General features: G+C 39.2%; 1 protein-coding gene across 1 annotated transcript; it reads right to left on the bottom strand.

Annotated features, from left to right (window-relative positions):
* Positions 1–974: 974 nt before the first annotated feature.
* On the bottom strand, positions 975–7,222 carry ostn (osteocrin). The gene is made up of 5 exons (XM_079611007.1): positions 6,996–7,222; positions 4,710–4,808; positions 3,897–4,117; positions 1,470–1,591; positions 975–1,377 (listed from the first exon to the last, which is right to left on the bottom strand). Exons 2-4 carry the CDS (start codon positions 4,806–4,808, stop codon positions 1,504–1,506), a joined length of 408 nt encoding a protein of 135 aa, XP_079467133.1. The 5' UTR covers positions 6,996–7,222; the 3' UTR covers positions 975–1,377; positions 1,470–1,503.
* Positions 7,223–19,507: the final 12,285 nt, after the last annotated feature.

The following is a 19,507-nucleotide window of genomic DNA, read 5'->3' as shown; positions in this document are numbered from 1 at the left end:
CAACACCAACCAGGTATCAGCAATTATAATATTTAAAGGGGTCATGACATGAGAAACCAAATTTGCCTTGATCTTTTGACTTCCTCCCCATTATAAACAAATCATTTATTTAATCAAGCTCTAAATACAGCTCGTTCTGGATCCATGGTAAGAAGTGACGTCACGGTACGAAGTGACGTACCAGCGTTTGCATATGACCGCCTCCAGCCCAAGACAACTACGCTTAAAGCGCAAGGCAACTACGCTCATTTCGCATCGTTGTCGCGCCTCACAAGTGTTCAGTCGACGGACAGCGAGTGGGTCTGTGTACAGGGAAATTACGATGCCACGCAGATGTGCTGTTCCTGGCTGTGGACAAACAACATCTTTGAATACACTGTGAAAGATCCAGTCGTCAGGGAAAAATGGATGCACTTTATTTTTTGTGGACGTCTCAGTCACGGCAGTGTTAGTTGTTCTATACATTTGAAGGATGACTGTTTTGAGAACAAATCCCAAAATTATGCTGGCTTTGCCAGAAAACTGTTGCTCAAAGATAAGTCCGTGCCGACTATTCTGGGCCCAACAACGACGACGCAAACTGTAAGTAATGTATTTCAAACTTTAAACTACTTTTTAAATACGCTGAATCCGCAAATGTTCTGGCTGGGGGCGTTAATAATTGATGCATAGGGCACTGACGTTAGCCAATCATAACAGTGGGCGTTAACACTGAACTCGTAAAGGGGAAACACCCCCAAAACAGACTGTTTGAATCAGAGGATGAGAAACCGGGTGGGAAAAGGTCATAAATCACTAAATTTTAAAAGTTTTTTTGTAAAAAAAACTATAGTAATACTATAATTGCACCTAAGGGAACATAATAATAAAATTAAAAAACCCATGTCATGACCCCTTTAACATACTGTACGTAGCACATGTTCACTAATCAGCGTCAAAGTGGACTTTAATGCAATAAATAAGAGAGATGGTTGTAGAATTGAATCTGTTTTATTGTCAAGGCTGAACAGCCTTCAGTCAAATTGAGAAAATGGCAATAGTTGTGTACAGTACATAACAGCAAGCGAGACGTCGTGAGGGAGTAAATATTGAGATGTGCAATGGAAGCTATGAGCAGATCCTCTCTGATTGGCTAATGCCTCTGACATCATAAACGGAACTCATTTTCTGAAAGGAATACAGTTTAGATGTTGAATTAAATGATGATGGATCCGAACAGGAAATAAACCGTTTTGATCAGACGTTGAAAGTTTTCATCAGTAACAAACGAGAAAGTACAGCTCTGGAAAAGCGATTATTAAAAGTGTGCTGATCATTCAGGTTAGTGAGTTGTGTCGGCTGGTGTGCTCATGCATTTCATTCCTGCGACATTCCCCTCTGTGGACACAAGAACAAACACAATGTTTTTTTGTTTTATTTTACAATACATTTAACGAGATTAAATGAGACAATGGGAACGTTATTGATACCTGTTTGTCGGGGAGTGGTCGAAGCAGGTGAAGTCTATCCTCGGCTGTTGGGATTGGGAAGACGACCCACGCCGATCCGGTCTATCGGAGCGCTGACTCGTCGCCGCGGCAACTCAACCTTCCTGCAGACATAACGAAAAGATACCAGACATTTCCTTCAGAGATTGCCTATGTAACGGAGGCCAGCTGGTAGTCGCTGTGCGAGTAAACCTCACTCCTCTGATCTCAATAGGCGCTCTAGCGACAGACGCTAGAGGCTGCAGTCTTTAGCCTCCTTGTTAGAGTGCCTGACTCTCATGCCGGAGACCCAGGTTCGAGACCCGCACGGAGCGGGGTGAGTAGGACCCGGGTGTAGGGGTTACATTGGTGCCGTGACCCGGATGGGAGTGAGGTTTAGGGGGGTGAGTGTAACGGAGGCCAGCTGGTAGTCGCTGTGCGAGTAAACCTCACTCCTCTGATCTCAATAGGCGCTCTAGCGACAGACGCTAGAGGCTGCAGTCTTTAGCCTCCTTGCTAGAACGCCTGACTCTCATGCCGGAGACCCGGGTTCGAGACCCGCACGGAGCGGGGTGAGTAGGACCCGGGTGTAGGGGTTACACCTAGTCACCCACTCATAATCATGGATTGCCGTTTTATTTCACATTCACATACGGCCGCCGAGTAGAAAGACATGCCAGCCTTCAGAAATGAAGTTAAGGCAAGTAATAATGAAAGTTATAATGAAAGGATGGTCAAAATTATAGCCATTAATCCTGGCTTAATCTAAGCCCTGTCTGTGAAACCAGGCCACTAATTAAGAGATACAATTTATGACATAGCCTACCGAGTCACATAGGCTAGCAAGTCGGTCACTGTGATTTTTCCAAGTAGGGATCAACATACATTCTTGTCTGAAAACATAGTCCTAACCCTATCCCTATCCCTAACCCTACCCCTAAACCTAACCCTACTTTATCCCTATAAAATAAAAGTGAAATGACAGGTGAACATGTAGAAGCACCTAACCCTGGTTGTAAACCTAATACACAACATAACTTGACATAAATTGTAAACGTGTCCCTTAAATCTGATTGGTTGATTGGAATGTTGTTTCAGAATCAACAAAGCTGTTGATCCAGGAACTCGTTGACCAGTGAAATCACGTTCTCCTCATTAAGTCTGACTTAGTGACTGTCATAATTATGATTTACCAAAGCATTATTTTTTTCTTAGGCTATGTGACGGAAATGGGCTTCCATACAAAATAGAAAGTCACATGTAAATATTCTGTGTCTGTGGTATATAGAATGTACACATTGTACATTTAAAAAAAATTCTGTTCTGTACAGACTGACCCAGCTTACTACATTACATTTGCTAAATCGAGAATTAGGCCTATATGACAATGAAATGTACTGAACTTGGATCGAAGCGTGTCCCCAACATTGAGGTACGTACCGAACCGTGACTTCTGTGTACCGTTACACCCCTATGTGATCTCACACGGTCTTTAGAAAATGTAAAAGTCCAGTAACAGAATCCAACATTTGCTTTCGAGATTCATATCTTTACTGAGGACCCATGGAACAAGTCTCATTATGGAGGGGTTTCGTGAGCTTTCATCATGTGTTTATCAGGCTCATGAGAGATGGATTCGGGTGTTGAGATTTGATAATGCATGGTGTGGTGCTTTCACTGCTGTTCTTGGCTTCTGTCCTGATCTGATCAAGTGCTGAGGATCATTTAGATAGAGCCTTGTCAGAGCCTCAGGCCATGCTGAGTTACACTGCGTGTTCCGTCCGGCAGGAAGATCAAATCATTCACAGAGATAAAACAGTTTTGATCATTGACTGGAAGTCCGATGCTACAGTCGTCAGCACAGTTGGACGGTCCATTCCCGTAAGTCAGTATCAGACACTTATTATGTCATACAAAACCTCAATTCACACACTGTGACTGTGATACTGTGACTCCACCCAAGAAATAGAAGTAACTTTAACTGTGGGCTACAGACAAAACATTAATTGCTCTTAGTGAACTGTAAAAACACACAAAACTATCAAGCTGTGCATGACTGACTTCAGCCAATAAAAACTATATGTGTTTGAGCCACGGCCAATCAAAGCTAATAATGGTTCATCATCTGTTCGGGATCACAGCACATCAGAAGTGTTTTGTATGTTTTCCAGACTTTAAATTCACAGTGCTAATGACTTAATTGACTTAATTTTCAGTGTGATATGATGATAATATAGAAAAACAACTATTGTTACAGAACACCAATAAAGAATTAAGAATTAAAAAATCTACTCAAAATGTTTAAATTGTTATTCAAATAATTTTGATGTGACATATTTGAATCATAATATTTTATGATGTTATAAATGCTTTTCACTTCTTTTTCTGAACTAAAAGAAAAGTGTTTCCTCTATTTCTCTTGTCCTCTACCTTTGCTTGTTGTTTTTGGGATCCATGTTGCTGATTGACAGGCGATCAATTGGCGTGTTTGATCCGGGGAAACTCCGTTTCCTCTTGGTCTCGATGACGTCGTTCTCCAGTCGGACCAGCTGGTCGTGCAGGAGGTGTTTAGCGTTCACGGCTCCTGAGGTCTTCTGCTCGCTTTGGCCTTGCTGGACACTGCGGCCCTCCACGACAGATGATTCCACATACTAGATCAAAATGAGGAAATGCATGGTAATATTCAGTTCACAGTTTTAAAAGAATATTTTCCCTGATGGAGAATTAATTTAACACAATTTTAAGGTGGTAAACTGGTTTTACACTGTTTCTAGCTGGACATGGTTTTGACCTTTGTCAAGCTGGATAGAGCTGTTAAACCATCTGGGAATAGAAACAATAAATATATACAGCTTGTACACCTTAAAGACCAACTCAAAACCTTTAAGATGCAATACTACAGCTGGTTCCTTCTATGTCATATTGAGAAACAGGCAGAATGAGAATGGGTGACCCAGTGGGTCAGTTCTCAGACGGGCAGACAGGTAGCATCATGTTCATAAGGGGACGGCAATGGTAACCTCCTGTGGTGGCTCTCTAGGGGAAACCCCACTGTATTTATAGAGCACTGAGACTGATGACAGCTTATCATCTGTCACTTGTACCAGTTAATCTCATCACATACATGAAGTTTGTTTGTGTTGTCTGAAGACAGTTAGAGTGAAGTTCCCTTACAAAACACAAAATGTAATCTAACCTTATTCTCTTTCTCTCTTTATATATATCAGCGAGACCTGGACTTACCTCTGGTCTTTCTTGGGGTATGTGAAGACTTTCCACACTGCAGTGGAACAAGGTCAGTGTCAGCAGACCAGAGAGCAGCACGCATCCACAGCCCAGCATCTACAATACAATATTAACAATGTGATTTCTGACAATCAAGTACATGTATACTTCCATTAAAATGTATGGGGTCGGTCAGGTCAGGTCAGGTCTATCTATCTATCTATCTATCTATCTATCTATCTATCTATCTATCTATCTATCTATCTATCTATCTATCTATCTATCTATCTATCTATCTATCTATCTATCTATCTATCTATCTATCTATCTATCTATCTATCTATCTGTCTATCTATCTATCTATCTATCTATCTATCTATCTATCTATCTATCTATCTATCTAGGGCCTATCTATCTATCTATCTATCTATCTATCTATCTATCTATCTATCTATCTATCTATCTATCTATCTATCTATCTATCTATCTATCTATCTATCTATCTGTCTATCTATCATCTAGCTATCTATCTATCATCTAGCTATCTATCTAGCTATCTATAACTATATCTAGCAACATAATTACTGTGATTCAAGTTTTTATGTCTCTGTGTCAGTGCATTGTCAATTGAGAGTTCACACACACACTCCAGTTTCAGCACCGTGTTGAATTACTGTGATACAGGGCGATGTTTACATTCATCCAGACTCCATCTGTGAAAATACACTCTGACTGGGCGGTCCGGCAGCCGCGAGAGTGTGAGAATGCTTCTAACACACACCCTCTACACAAACACATGAACTCAGCCCAAACACACACTCTGACCTGCACCCCTACCTGTGTGTCCCCAAAACACACTCTTAACCAAACCAAACCAAACCAAAAAAAAAAAAAAAACTTCCTCATGGCGGGATTGCATGTGTTGTTTCGCATCACTTGAGCAAATGTTTTATAGTGCTGATAAATTTATTACAGTAAATATTATATTTAAGAGAACACGATTATCTTAGTTCTTTCATGTTTTTTTCTTTTCTAAAGCCATCTTAAATCTTCAGATTATGATAATGCACTAAACCTAGATTTTGACTGTTGTCTGCTGGCAGGTGTGTTGAATTGCTACCATTAAAAAAGGGCATTCATCTTTGTAAAATTTGTGTAATTTTCTTTTAAACATAAATAAATACAATTTATTTTTAAAGTACTTTAATATATATATATATATATATATATATATATATATATATATATATATATATATATATATATACTTCTACCACAATTAATAATAGGTTATAGATTGATACACTGTAAAAAATGTTTTTTGTTTAACTTAAAAAATCAAGTTACCTTGTTGCCTTAAAATTGAGTTAATACAATGAAGAAGAATGGTTTAATAAACAGAAACTCAAAATAGCATGTTATATCCACACATTAGTTATCGAAGTTGATTTGACAAAATATAAAAAGTTGTGATAACAAATCATGAACATATTTTTTACAGTGTAGATAGATAGATAGATAGATAGATAGATAGATGGATAGATAGATAGATAATATAAACAAAACTAAATGTTATATTTGTGAAATTCTGACCTTGAATCATCCATGATTTTATTTTGCCCTTTTATTAATTGTCAGTTGTCATTTTTAAAGAAATATTACAAACTTCCTCACCAAATATGAACACCTGCCAGAGTATTTCTCCTAGACATTATTCAAAACTCTTTGGCAGGATTGTATAGTATCTTTCCGAAATGCACCAGTAATGCATTTTCACTTATTATTTGACCCAGAGTGTCCCGTCCTCAGTGTTTCAGGGCTGGTGCACTGAGCACCGGACCAGATGCGGCCCCTCTCCTGCCCCACGACTGGGGAAATGCATTGTCCAGCAACATGGGCTAACTTTAGCATTTTCCGTCCCCAAAAATAAACAACTCCAGCCATCTCCCATTGCCCACACACTTTTCACTGGACACCCTGCATGCACACACACTCGCCCTCTCAAAGACACTCTCAACCGTTCTCTGATATCAGACATGATTTCACACCTCTGTGTCACTATTGCAGCAATGCAAAATCAACAGGAGGTTTCCGATACAGGTTCATCTGTAACCCTGGAGCTCAAACAAATTCACAGTTGCTTATCAAAAAGCAGATTCTCTACCAACTAACCAGAGTTATTCTACAACAACCCCTAACAAATGTCTTCAAATACATCTTCGACACCTGTCTGCTCACCTTTCCACCCAAACACACACAGCCCTGTAGGAACATAAAGGTTGGTCTTTCTCCAAGGCTCCTTACCCTTAATCAGATTTGGTTTCAGTCACACGGGGACGGACAGATGGACACCGTGCAGTTCCTGGAATTTCTCACGTTCTCTGCCTTTGCTGGTTCCTGCTGTTGTCTTTCCCGGTTTTATAGGCTCTCGTCGGGAATCTCCACTCCAATCGGTGGTCGCGATTGCTCTGACATCATTTCTGCAGGTTTTCCACTGTGGCTCGCCCTGAAGCTGCTCTCCCCAACTCTCTCATCCTCATTACGATTACAAACTAATAGCAACCCAAGGGAGCAGCTGGACACATTTGAATGTGCGTGTACGTGTCACTTCTCTCTTTCTGTCCTTCTTTCTTGGCTTACACGCACATGCGATGGCCAAAAGTGCCTTGAAGGTCAACTTGTAACTGACAACCTGCTGTGTTTCCACAGGTTTGAAAGTGTGTATGTGTGGAGTTCAGTATGTGTAGGCGGTTTATCTCTCTCTGGCGTAATCCAATCTCTTGTGTATAAACTATACTGTATCTGACCACATGAGTGTGTGCGTTGTTGGTCGTTGATGACCTGCATCTTGTAATTCACTCATTGAGTCTTAGCCGGGGAAAAGTGCTCAGATCTCTCTCTGTCTGGGAAAGTTAGGTGGCGTTAGGTTGTGAAGAGTTCCCCAGCAGACTGCCTGTTCTCACACTATATTTATCTGCACACACAGAGCTCATCTCTCTTTACTCCCACTGTTAAATAAAGAGCAGACCGGGCAGGCCTGTCTACCACACCAAAATTTCCACAGAGACCCTACGACTGTAAGACCCTAACACACTCTCTCTCTCCCTCTCTCTCTCTCTCTCTCTCTCTCTCTCTCTCTCTCTCTCTCTCTCTCTCTCTCTCTCTCTCTCTCTCTCTCTCTCTCTCCTCTCTCTCACTCTCACTCTCTCTCACTCTCACTCTCTCTCTCTCTCTCTCTCTCTCTCTCTCTCTCTCTCTCTCTCTCTCTCTCTCTCTAAGATGTTTTGGAAAATCAGGACACCAAAGAGGGAAACCCAGGAGACGTGAATGTGTGTGTGTCTGTATCATAGAACAATTGTATTTCTCTTTCATAGCGACTCAATCAGTAAAGCATGTGTCTCCAACAATTCCTCAGGAGATGTCAAAAGTGTTTATTAGACAATTTACAACATTTGTCATTTGACGACGTCGACATACAAAACCAGGACCTGGATCACAAAACCAGTCACATGTCGCATGGATATATTTGTGGCAATGGCCAACAATACATTGTATGGGTCAAAATTATCGATTTTTCTTTTATGCCAAAAATCATCAGAATATTAAGTAAAGATCATGTTCCATGAGGATATTTTGTAAATTTCCTACCGTAAATACATAAAACATTTATTTTTGTGAGTGGATGCAGCACAATCACAAACATAAATGGACAATTTTAAATGCGATTTTATCAATGTTTTGATTTTTTTGCACCCTCAGATTTTCAAATAGTTGTATCTCGGCCAGATATTGTCCTATCCTAACAAACCATATGTCAATAGAAAGCTATGTCAATGTAGTCACATACAATAAGAGTACAAAGCTAAAATGAAAGGATTGCATAGCTAAGATCATGTGGGGCTTGGAATAATTTGATGAAAAAAGCTTGAGCTGACACTAAAATCATGGCAGACTTTGAAATCTTGGAAAAATCTGAGTATACTTGTGACTTGGGTACTGGGGTCTTTTCTCAGAAGAAAAATCTGAGAAGCAGGAGACTTAACGTCGCAATGTAAGGGAAGTAGTGACAAATCTTTTGTTTTACGTATTTTGCCATACATCCCAAATGGATTATCGAAAATAATATACTTGGATTGAATCAGATCTGAATATGAGCTTGCAGTCGACTGTAAGAAAGGGCTGAGGTTTTTAGGGTACTAAACGACTGCAGGAATCCAGCATACATCACCAGAGAGAAGTCTGTCATTTTCCCTGGAAGATCCGGACCCTTTGATTGAAAATTACGGTAAATGAATCCTTTTACAATAGAAAATAGAGTGTTTTCCATTTCATGTTGACTTTAGGCAAATGTGTTCTTTTGATCTCCATCTAATAGCATTTCCAATGAATCATTCTTTAAAATCTGAGCTTTTCAATGAATCACTTGATCCAGTTTGTTAAAACCTGAATGATTCATTCACCAATCAAACTAAACTGATTTTCAAACTCACTGACTCATGGTTTCTGGGTGTAACAACTCACTGGAGGTGAAGATTATCAGGTATTTTGGTATGTTTACACCACAAAGCTATATCATCTTTAGATACCGCACACATTATTTTTATGATAATTTTATAGTGCTTTTTGAAAGCTCCTGTCTCCAATTGCAATTAAAAGAGCAAACAACACATTCAAAATCTTTCCTTTTATGTTTTTCAGAAGTAAAAATGTATTGGAAATGCTTTTTTGGAATAACATGACGGTGAGTAAAAGATGACAATATTTTCATCATCTGTGAACTGTTCCATTAATATCTCTCTCTCTTTTTTTTGGTCTAATAGGCATACAGAAAATGAACAAGATGAAGAGCAAAATGCATTAAGGCATGTGAAAAGCAAGAGATTGAAAGAAAGAAACAGGATGAAATGAGAGAACGAGAGAGAGGAAACCTGTTTCTACACTTATTGAGATGTGGATCTGCAGTGTTCCGTTACCCAAAATCCTTAGGGTGAGTCTAGATCCGTGTGTATAGCGACCAGACTCAACACAACCCCATTTAACTATAATCAGACATGAAGATGTGTGTGTGCGAGATCGTATCTTGTGTTTTTGATCGCTTATCTGTAAGTCCATCGATTGGCAGGCTTCTTGCCGAGACTCTTACATCCAGGTGGATCTGAAATGAAGAACATCTCTTTAATTGCATGCATTTGCCGTTGCGTGTGTGCATGCAACCGAATATCTCTTGCGGCTCTGCCATTTATCGTTGTGTGGTGTCGGAAGCGTCTCCATGACGATGCTCTTTTAAAAGAGGAAGACCGTCATGTCTGGCCCGAGCTCTCAGGATCCCCATGCTCTCTTGAACATGATAGCTTTCACAGTGATCCAGCCGTCGCATGAGAGTGCAAGTAGTTTGGGGAGTTTTGAAAGATTATTATTGGGGTGCACAAATGTACACAAACGTTCATTTCGTCAATTATGTTACTAACAAAATTGTTTGCTACCAAAGATGAGACTGAAAATGTGCATCATGACTAAAATGAAAACATATCTGTTGACAAAAATATGAAAAATAACACTAGAAGATAACAGTGCACTAACAATGTGTTTTGAAGACGAAACATATAAAAATAATAGGATTGTTTCATATAATCCAATGATAGTTAGTTAAGTCAGGAATACAATTTAAAAGTTTGTTACACTATTTTAAGATGCCCTTAATACAAAAAAAATCAAAAAAGAATATGATTGTTTCATATTATTATCTATCAACATTACATGCTGATGCACTGTAAAAAAATTATATAGATAAATAAGTTATACCAACATATGTTTTTACATTGCTTAAACTCATCAAGTTGAAATAACTTAAACAACCCAGTTGATTGTACTTAAAAATTTAAAGCAGCAATTTTTAAAAAAATTTGGTTTAATTTTGCTCATCATCTTTAACTAAAATTTACTATAGGATATTTCTGTCTAAACACAAAGACTGGCATACACGCATACATGCACATTTTGTGTTGGCGTATCTTAAATGTTGCGTTCATGAACTCAGTTTGACTTTTGTAGGTTCATGACACGTGTGCGTGTGAGAAGCCTCTCGTGTCGGCTATCCGGCGCCCTGTCCCATCTCAATCTTGGCCCACATAGTGTCTATTCAGACCGACAGAGGGTTTGCTCACTGTAAAAACACACCTGGCCTAATAATGACACTACTAATACAACAATAATGTGGTAGTAATGTCAGAATAATGTCGGAAAAAACAGCCAATACCCCTGCTCGTCATTAATGGGACCCTCTCCGCTGGTGATGTCATCTGTCCAACCTGCCGTAGCGAAGGAAGCACTTCCGTGCGCTCCAAGGAGACGGGGGGCACGGGGTCAACCACTTAGCGATTGCGTGAAAGGAAGGCTAAGAGTAGCCAAGTGACGTTCCCGCACACAAACACACTGACGGTAGCCCGATCTGGAAAAAGTGAGCATGTGCCCGTGTGTTGCTAAGCGTGTAAAGGTAGCTTTCTCTCTCAGCTTCTGCCTCCCGGCTCTTCGCTGTGTTGTTTTAGTGGCCGGATCCTAATCTCCTTTGAAATGTCAATTTTCACGTAATCAAAACACCATCTATATTTAGTTTCCTGCAGGCGGGCCATTATGTTTTATGTGCTATGCTTGATAGCCTAGCCGGACACACTCATTCTGACATAACCTCAGCTTTAAAAACTATTAAGAGCCCGTCACTTGGATGCACTCTTTAGCAACCTTGTAAGAAAGGCCTCAGTGGTATATTTGAGTCACTTTCGGGGCGAATTTCTTTCAAAGTTCACTCTGTAATTGTTGCAACTGACAGGATGTTACAGTGCTAATGCAACTAGCTGGTTTCTATGGTAATTCCGCCCATGTGTTTACAATCACAGAGATTTTTTCCCTTGATTTCAATTGGTGTTTTTTTTTTTTTCAATCCTAAATCTCTCTTAAGAATTTGCCTTGTTTTCCTGGCGATCATATAAAAATACTGATGATAGAGGTGTGTGTGCGAAAGAGACAAAGCGAGAGGTGGATTAAAAGAAGTGTGCAGCTGTGCGGAGCGACTCTGGGAGGGAAACCTGATCGGATGAGAAGTCCGGACAGAAGACGAAACAGGGTGTAAGGGTGCCGAAAATGAGAGAAAGAAGGCTCTTTTTTCAGTCCGCAGATACAGTGAGATAGTTTTCTCAGGCTGTTGTTTTAGCCACTGAGAGAAAAACCATGTGTGTGTTTTTCCATTTTTGTGTGAGAAGACCCTGAGAAGCAGAGAAATTCCCACTCTCTACTTAATACCTTTGTATGATGGGACTTGTCATTTGGCCGGCTGCAGGATTCATTGCACCTGTCCGAGGCTTAAGATACAAGAAAACGTCACGTGTAGAGCAATGGTCCACGACTGGTGGCACGCAGGTCTCTTCTCAAAGGGTCGTGGACAGAAGAATACAAACAATGTTCAACTAAACATAACATAAAAAACACTTACCGTGTCTTTTGCTGTTGACATTAAAGGTTTTACGTCCAATCAAACTGATCTGTCACTCAGTAAAAGCTCAAATTAAGAATTTGCCAATATGGACAGTCTGTGTGGCTTGTACTCCTCCTCGAAAACCAAAACTACAAGATAAAATAAATGACAACCCAGATTAAATGGCTTCACTTGCAGTGAAGTTGAACAGTTTGTACTGACGGCAATGTATTTTCTGCTTTTAATTATTTGGTGACGAGAGCAAAAAACATTAGAATTCAAGGAACATTTAGAAAGCAAACAACAATGGCAAGTTAAAAGAAAATAACTAGTATCCTATTCATTTAGCGTATTACAAAAAAAACTATGCCAACGTTTAATGTGTTAATATATAATATTCAAAAGTTTGGGGTCATTCCGATTTAAAAAAAAAATATATATATATGTCCTTATAACATGGATGCATTAAACTGATATGTGACAGTAAAGATATCTATAATATTACAAAAAGATCCTGAAAATAGTAGCCTATCACAATATTAAGCAACACAACTGTTTTCAACATCGATAATAATAAGAAATGTTTCTTGAGCAGCAAATCATCATTAGAATGATTTCTGAAGGATCATGTGACACTGAAGACTGGAGTAATGATGCTGAAAATTTTGCAATAATAAATAAATACATTTTACTTTACATTATAGGAAAATATAAAATATATACATTTTAAATGCTGATAATATTTCAGACAACAAACCTTTAAACGGTATAGTAGAGGAACGAAAATACTATTTTCTTTTTGCATATTATTTGAATTACAGCTCAATATTAATAAATGACAATTATTGATTTGAAAAAACATTTTGATTTACTTTATGACTAACACATTATCGGGTTGCTACTTGGTTTCCAATGTAAAAATCTACAATGGAATGGAATCTAATTTGTGTTAGTGTGTAGATCAAGGTTGAAATATAAATAAAAAATGACATTAGCACAAATCATTTGAGCACATTGATCTCTACACTAACTGGTTTTGCTTTAGGATCAATGTTTTACATTTGAAATAAATTTAAATTGAAAATCTATTGATCAATCATTTAGCATTATTTATTGCACTTAGGATCAATACTGATAATGATGCATATATCGTTACTATTATAAAGGACAGATAAAGGAAAAGAGACAGTGTCAACAACAAGGCAGAAAGCAGATGAAAGAATATGTTTGTGATACCATTTCAGATGGATAGACAGAGTTGAGTTTTTAGAAAGGGAAAAAGAAGCAAGCAATTAGCGTGACACACTTTTTCCCCAATCTGAACTCATAATCACTTGCTCCAAACCACTGGGGACTGAGTCCACCTCACACAGAGAGAGAAACAGTACGAGAGAGCGAGAGAAATGATGATGAGGCTCGTCACCTTGGAAACGGGCAGTGGTTACCCCAGTTTAAGGTAAACTTCCCGTCCACCCACCTCCCAGCTCCATCTCTATGCTTCTCCTGGAGGAAATTGGGGTTACGCTCTCACCAGAGGGCCAAATCTAAAGTTTCCCCACATTTATTCTGAGGGGAAGCAAAGCCAGAACATTGCCTCGGGTTACGGCCCAGACCGAGAGAAAGACACACAGCGAGAGGTAAGGATGGAGTGAAGGGAGTCAAAGGGTGAAGAAGGGAGAGAAAGAGGATGAAAAAAAAATGTGAGGATTGTTTTATAAAACGTGTGCCATTTGTGTCCTTCGTATAAATATGGGTAATTATTTGAACTTTAAATAGCTTCACAATGTATTCATACAGACATTACTAAACGAAAATACATTCACTTTTTATTTTGTCTTGAAACTGCCTACTTCCTAATTTTGATGAAAGCAAAATCTGGAAATTAAGGGTATGTTTACATGATAATGATGCACTAAAAGCGGAAAGGATTTTCCTCTGCTTTTTTTCACGTACAGACGCCAAAGTTGTCAAAATGATCCCCATTCATAATGATCTGCGAAAACTACTAAAAACGCTGTATTACTCATTCCAGACCAGCAGTTTGGCCGATGTCACTTTCTAAAGAAAAATTACACGCCTAGAACATGTAATACGCATGCTCATGACGTCACTGTTTTCACAAATTTGCGTCTTTGTAGTTTACACTAGTTTACTTTGTAGTTCAAAAACTTGCACTTTGAAACCAGATTTCAAAAGCGTTTTCAGGCCCCCAAAACGCCGTTGTCGTGTAAATGAACGGCCAAAATGCATAAAAAGTTTTCTGTTTTTAGTTGAGAATGGTGTTGTGTAAACAGACCCTAAATATATATACGGTCATTCAAAACTTAGGGGTTGGTATGTTTTTGAAAGAAATCTATATGCTGACCAAGGGTGAATTTATTTGACCAAAAATAAAGTAAAACATTAATATTGTGTTTTCCACTGTGTACAGTACCAAGTACCTCGTACTTTTTTTTAGTACGACCTCGGTTGAGGTTCAAGTGAGCCGTACCGATACTAAAATATCAGTAAAATCACTGATTGGTCAGAGAGAATCGTCACTACCAGTGTCATTGGATTTGCGACACGAGACACCAAACACACTAGATTTAAACTTCTTTTTCATCTCCAGTCTTTAGTCTCACATGATCCTTCAGAAATCATTCTAATATGCTGGAGGAACATATTTTTGTGGAAACCATTAATTTTCTGGATTCTTTGATGAATATAAAGTTCAAAAGAATAGCATTTATTTGAAACAGAAATATGTTAGTCTTTTGATGTCAGGCATCATTATGTCCCTATATATTAAAAAGCATTACTTTAGCTTGAGATGGCACAATGCAATTTGTTACTTCTCTGACACAATGTTTAAATTCTTACGAAGCTCATCACCATAAAAAGGCACCATTTTTATAATTGAAAGAGTAAAAGAGAAAGATAGGGTGCTAACGGTCAGTCAAGGTCCTGAGGTTCGTTGAGGCGTGTGATTGCGCTCATTGTTGAGTAAACATCGGCTGACAAGGAAAACAGTAATGCTTCCTCTTTCCCAGAAACCCACTAGGGCTCCTCAAAAACACAGACGGACCGCAGCGTGTGGCTACAGAGCCAATCAGATAACTCACAATGTGTGAGGGGAATTCTGAGTAGAATTTCAGGATTAAGAGATGTGCACATGATCGACGGTGGGCCCGAGGAAGAAGAAGAAAAAAGTTTCCCACTAGAGGTGAAACTAATTAATATTGCTGATGAGAGCAGGTGTGATAATGCAGACAGATTATGATTGCATTTGATAAAAATTGTAACAGATTTTAACAGTACGGTTATGATAAGGTACAGCTAGAGATTATGGTATCATAAAAAGATAACAGTATTGCGTAAGGTGATTACAGTGACGGATAATATATATATATATATATATATATATATATATATATATATATATATATATATAGGTAAAAATAATCATAAATATTTAGATATGCTACTGTATATATTAAAATACTAAATTTGATTAAAAAAAATATTTAACTTAGAGTGACACTGATGACTTGAGCTACAGTACAAATATACCATAAAGATCTGGGGGATCTCTTAACTTTAGCCAGTTAACCATCACCCCAGACACCCTAACTACAAACTTGCATTCACCTAAAATGCCTAATGTGCTTAAAAACACCTTGGCAGCCACACATCAGTACTCTGGCAGTCAGATATTACATCGTAGCATTGAGGGCATTTTCTGTAGCAGAGGTAAAAGATTAGTTTGTGAATGTGACTATAAGTGCACCTCTGTCTAAAGGCCAGACAGGAGAGTGTGTGTGTGTGTGTGTGTGTGTGTGTGTGTGTGTGTGTGTGTGTGTGTGTGTGTGTGTGTGTGTGTGTGTGTGTGTGTGTGTGTGTGTGTGTGTGTGTGTGTGTGTGTGTGTGTGTGTGTGTGTGTGTTCGTTCATTAGCATGGGTCTTAAATCAACATGGGCATCAGCTTTATGGCGCTTTTCCATTACCAGTACCAGCTCGACTCGACTCAGCTCGTCTCAGCTCAGCTCGGCTCGGCTCGCGTTTCGCTCCGTTTTCCATTGCATAGTACTTCCACAATAGTACCTGGTGGTCGTCATAGCGACGCGACACACACCCGCTACCCACACACACACAGGACAATGGAGGAAATCGAGTGTATGCTGTTTTACATAATATTAGTAATGGGTATATCACGCAATCTCTGGCAAAACTATTTAAAAATGCCAGGGTTATTCAGGATACTCCGTCTGGCGCGTGCAATGATGGCGCAGTGAATAGTGACGATTCTCGCTGACCAATCAGCAGTCTCCCGTGTGTCACGTCACGTTTTAGTATCGCCTCAGCTCGCCTCGGCTCGCTTAGAACCTCGCCGGAGGTGATACGAAAAAAAGTACCTGGAAGCAGGTACTGGTACAACTTTTACACAGTGGAAAACCAAACAGAGGCGAGTCGAGTCGAGGTGAGGCGAGCCAAGGCGAGCTGGTACTGTGCAGTGGAAAAGCGCCATTAGATGGTCCACGCGCCACCTTCCTGTTGGCTTTTCACTGGTGGGACTGATTTGCATTGCAAACAGTGAGAGGCTGCAGGGCAGCTCTCTGAATCACAGCCACAATCAGCTGTACAGGTTTACTGACACATGTTATAATTTATGAAGTGTGTTAAAGCACTGCCAGTCATTCTCTCTGAGTCTCGCTCACACGCACACATACTTAGAAGACACACTAAAATACATGTCCAAATACAATACATATTGCCGGTTTGTTCAATATGTAAAAGCAAATCTCTAAAATAAATAGTCTGAATTAAACATTTGTTTAGAGACCACCTATTTTAAGTAGCAAATTCTTAAGATTATGAGGTAAATTCATATTTTAACAAGGAAAATAAGATTAAAATAATGAGGAAGAAAGAAAGAAAAATAATACAATTCTACAAATTATTACAAAAAAGAAACATAATCCAGAAGGTTATGCTGTGAGTCAAAAGCAATGTCATGCATGTCCTAAAGTGGTATATTTGTTAATTACAACTCACTATGAAACTATTAGGTTTATAAAGTATAACCTAAACCAGGGGTGTCCAATATCTGCAGAGTTAAGCTCCAGCTTGCCTCAACACACCTGCCTGAAAGTTTTTAGTATGCCTAGTTTCGTGTGTGTTTATAGGCCTACTGAAGTGCCTTGAATCATACAGTGTAATTCTATTTGTTGAATGTGCCATTCACCTATAGAAAATAGTTATTGTGTGAACATGTGACTGATTTCAGCAGCAGCTTCAGCGTAATGAAGATGGCGGGACTCTTTAGATTCTAGAGAGCATTTGATTGGACAGAAAATCTGATGAGAAGCTGAAGTGCAGGGTGATGTCATCTAAATAGTTTATCCATATTGGACGGAAGTGAGAGACTGTATTATTTGAATGCTTATATCTTCTAAATGTGAATTTTGTCATTGTTTTGGAGCACACTACTAGCTTATAGATAACCTTAAGGTTAACATATTCATACTAAAAGCCAAACAACTTTAATTTTGATTTCATGAGGACTTTAATTGGAGTTTGAGATAACTCTGCAGGACTGTTGTTCTCCACTAGCAGGACTGGACACCACTGAATTAAACGTCAATTCATCGCTCAGTTTAGAAAATGGCTTTTGGCGCCCCCTGGTTACACATATAACACAGTTTAGATATTCAGGAGATTGAAATTTGTCGAATGTGTGAATTTTTGTGGCAAACGTCGACTGTCTAAAACGTTTTAAACAAATCACTTTTTTGAAAATATTCTTCCCACATGTAGGTGTACAATAAAGTGATGAAAAGTACTTTTCTTAGGTTGATGATGTAGGCCTCGATAGAGGCCAACGAAAGCGCTCGAGAAGTCTTGTAGCCTACTGGTAGGCTACTCAGGCGTGCCTTCTTACCAGTTAGTCTATTTTCTTTCTTCTGAAACAGCATAGTTGTATAAAAAACACCCCAACCTTCATGAAGGTTTAAACTTAAGCTGGGGGTTCAGATCCCACAACCCCCCCAGAATTCGTAACCGGAAATGTGGCAACAGAATTAGAAAAAAAAGTAGCCTATTTTCGTTCATGCTAATATAAGTATATGCTCGTTATTATGTCTGCTAAATTGCAAAAGACACTTCTGAAGGTACTGCATTCTCTTATTTTGTCAGGGATCTGGCTGCAGAACTTTTTCCCGCTAGCAGATGGCGCCATATTGCTACCTCATATTAATGGCATTTCATTCATGTTAGGTGAGTGAGTGTGTACGCGTGCATGTGTCGGGAACGTTTCCAATAAGGTTTGTAAAAGGCTTGTAATTTTTGGATTGGTTCCTTTTTCCTTCTTTGAATCTTTTTTGTCCTCTTTATCATGTCACCCCTTCAGGCTTGGCTCCTGTCCAGATCTAACTCTTTTAAAAGAGGCACACTCTGTGTCCAAGCACACACACACACACACACACACACACACACACACACACACACACACACACACACACACACACACACACACACACACACACACACACACACACACACACACACACACACACACACACACACACACACACACACACACACACACACACACACACACACACACAGAGAGAGAGATGTTTAGGGTCCAAGCCATGTAAGGTTCAAATTCTAGAAGAACATGTCATACATATTGTCCAAGTTAGGCTACACAACACAGACTTTGTCACTTGCACATCTGAAGTGTATAGTTTTGCCTCCTAAACAAATTGAAACAACAAAGCAGAGTGAGCCACTATAATTGAACTATGAAATCTATGCTATGTGTAACTGTTAAACTAGTCTTCCTTAAGTAATAAGTTATTTAAGATGTTATTGTTGCCATTTTAGGCGATTGTTTCGTGTTTAAAGATGTTGCAGACTAGGGCTCTTCATGGCCCAACAACGTGAAGCTCTAGACTTCATTTGGAGGAGGGATGGTTGAGATTTGGACTGGTTTTGGGTCTCATTATGGACTGGAGAGGGGGTTATTTCTTGGGGTAATGGGGGTGCAGCTGGGGTTCATGCCAGGCCCCCCTCAAAGCAAGAAGTGCACAACAATCAGGAGCTCTGATTGGACAATATAGGGTCATCATCCGAGTAACGCTTACGGCCGGCAAAGAGCCACACGCAAACTCCTTGTGTCTCTATGTGCCTTTCTTTCTTTCTTTCTTTCTTTCTTTCTTTCTTTCTTTCTTTCTTTCTTTCTTTCTTTCTTTCTTTCTTTCTTTCTTTCTTTCTTTCTTTCTTTCAATCAAAAACAAGATTTATTTAACTACACATTTACATACTGGATATCAGGATATAAAAGGGGGTATACCCCCTCAAAAGA

The sequence above is a fragment of the Phoxinus phoxinus genome (assembly GCF_949152265.1).
Source record: "Phoxinus phoxinus genome assembly, chromosome: 4".
Classification (NCBI taxonomy): domain Eukaryota; kingdom Metazoa; phylum Chordata; class Actinopteri; order Cypriniformes; family Leuciscidae; genus Phoxinus; species Phoxinus phoxinus.
The sequence above is the reverse complement of the archived record's forward strand: the minus strand, read 5'-3'. Positions and strand labels throughout refer to the sequence as shown.

Bases quoted from the DNA above. Each gene is read 5' to 3' on its own strand.
- ostn (XM_079611007.1), bottom strand. From the start codon at position 4,808: ATGCTGGGCTGTGGATGCGTGCTGCTCTCTGGTCTGCTGACACTGACC. The intron at 4,118-4,709 runs GTAAGTCCAGGT...ATTTTGATCTAG, and splicing joins TACCCCAAGAAAGACCAGAG to TATGTGGAATCATCTGTCGT. The intron at 1,592-3,896 runs GTAGAGGACAAG...TTATGTCTGCAG, and splicing joins CCCAAAAACAACAAGCAAAG to GAAGGTTGAGTTGCCGCGGC.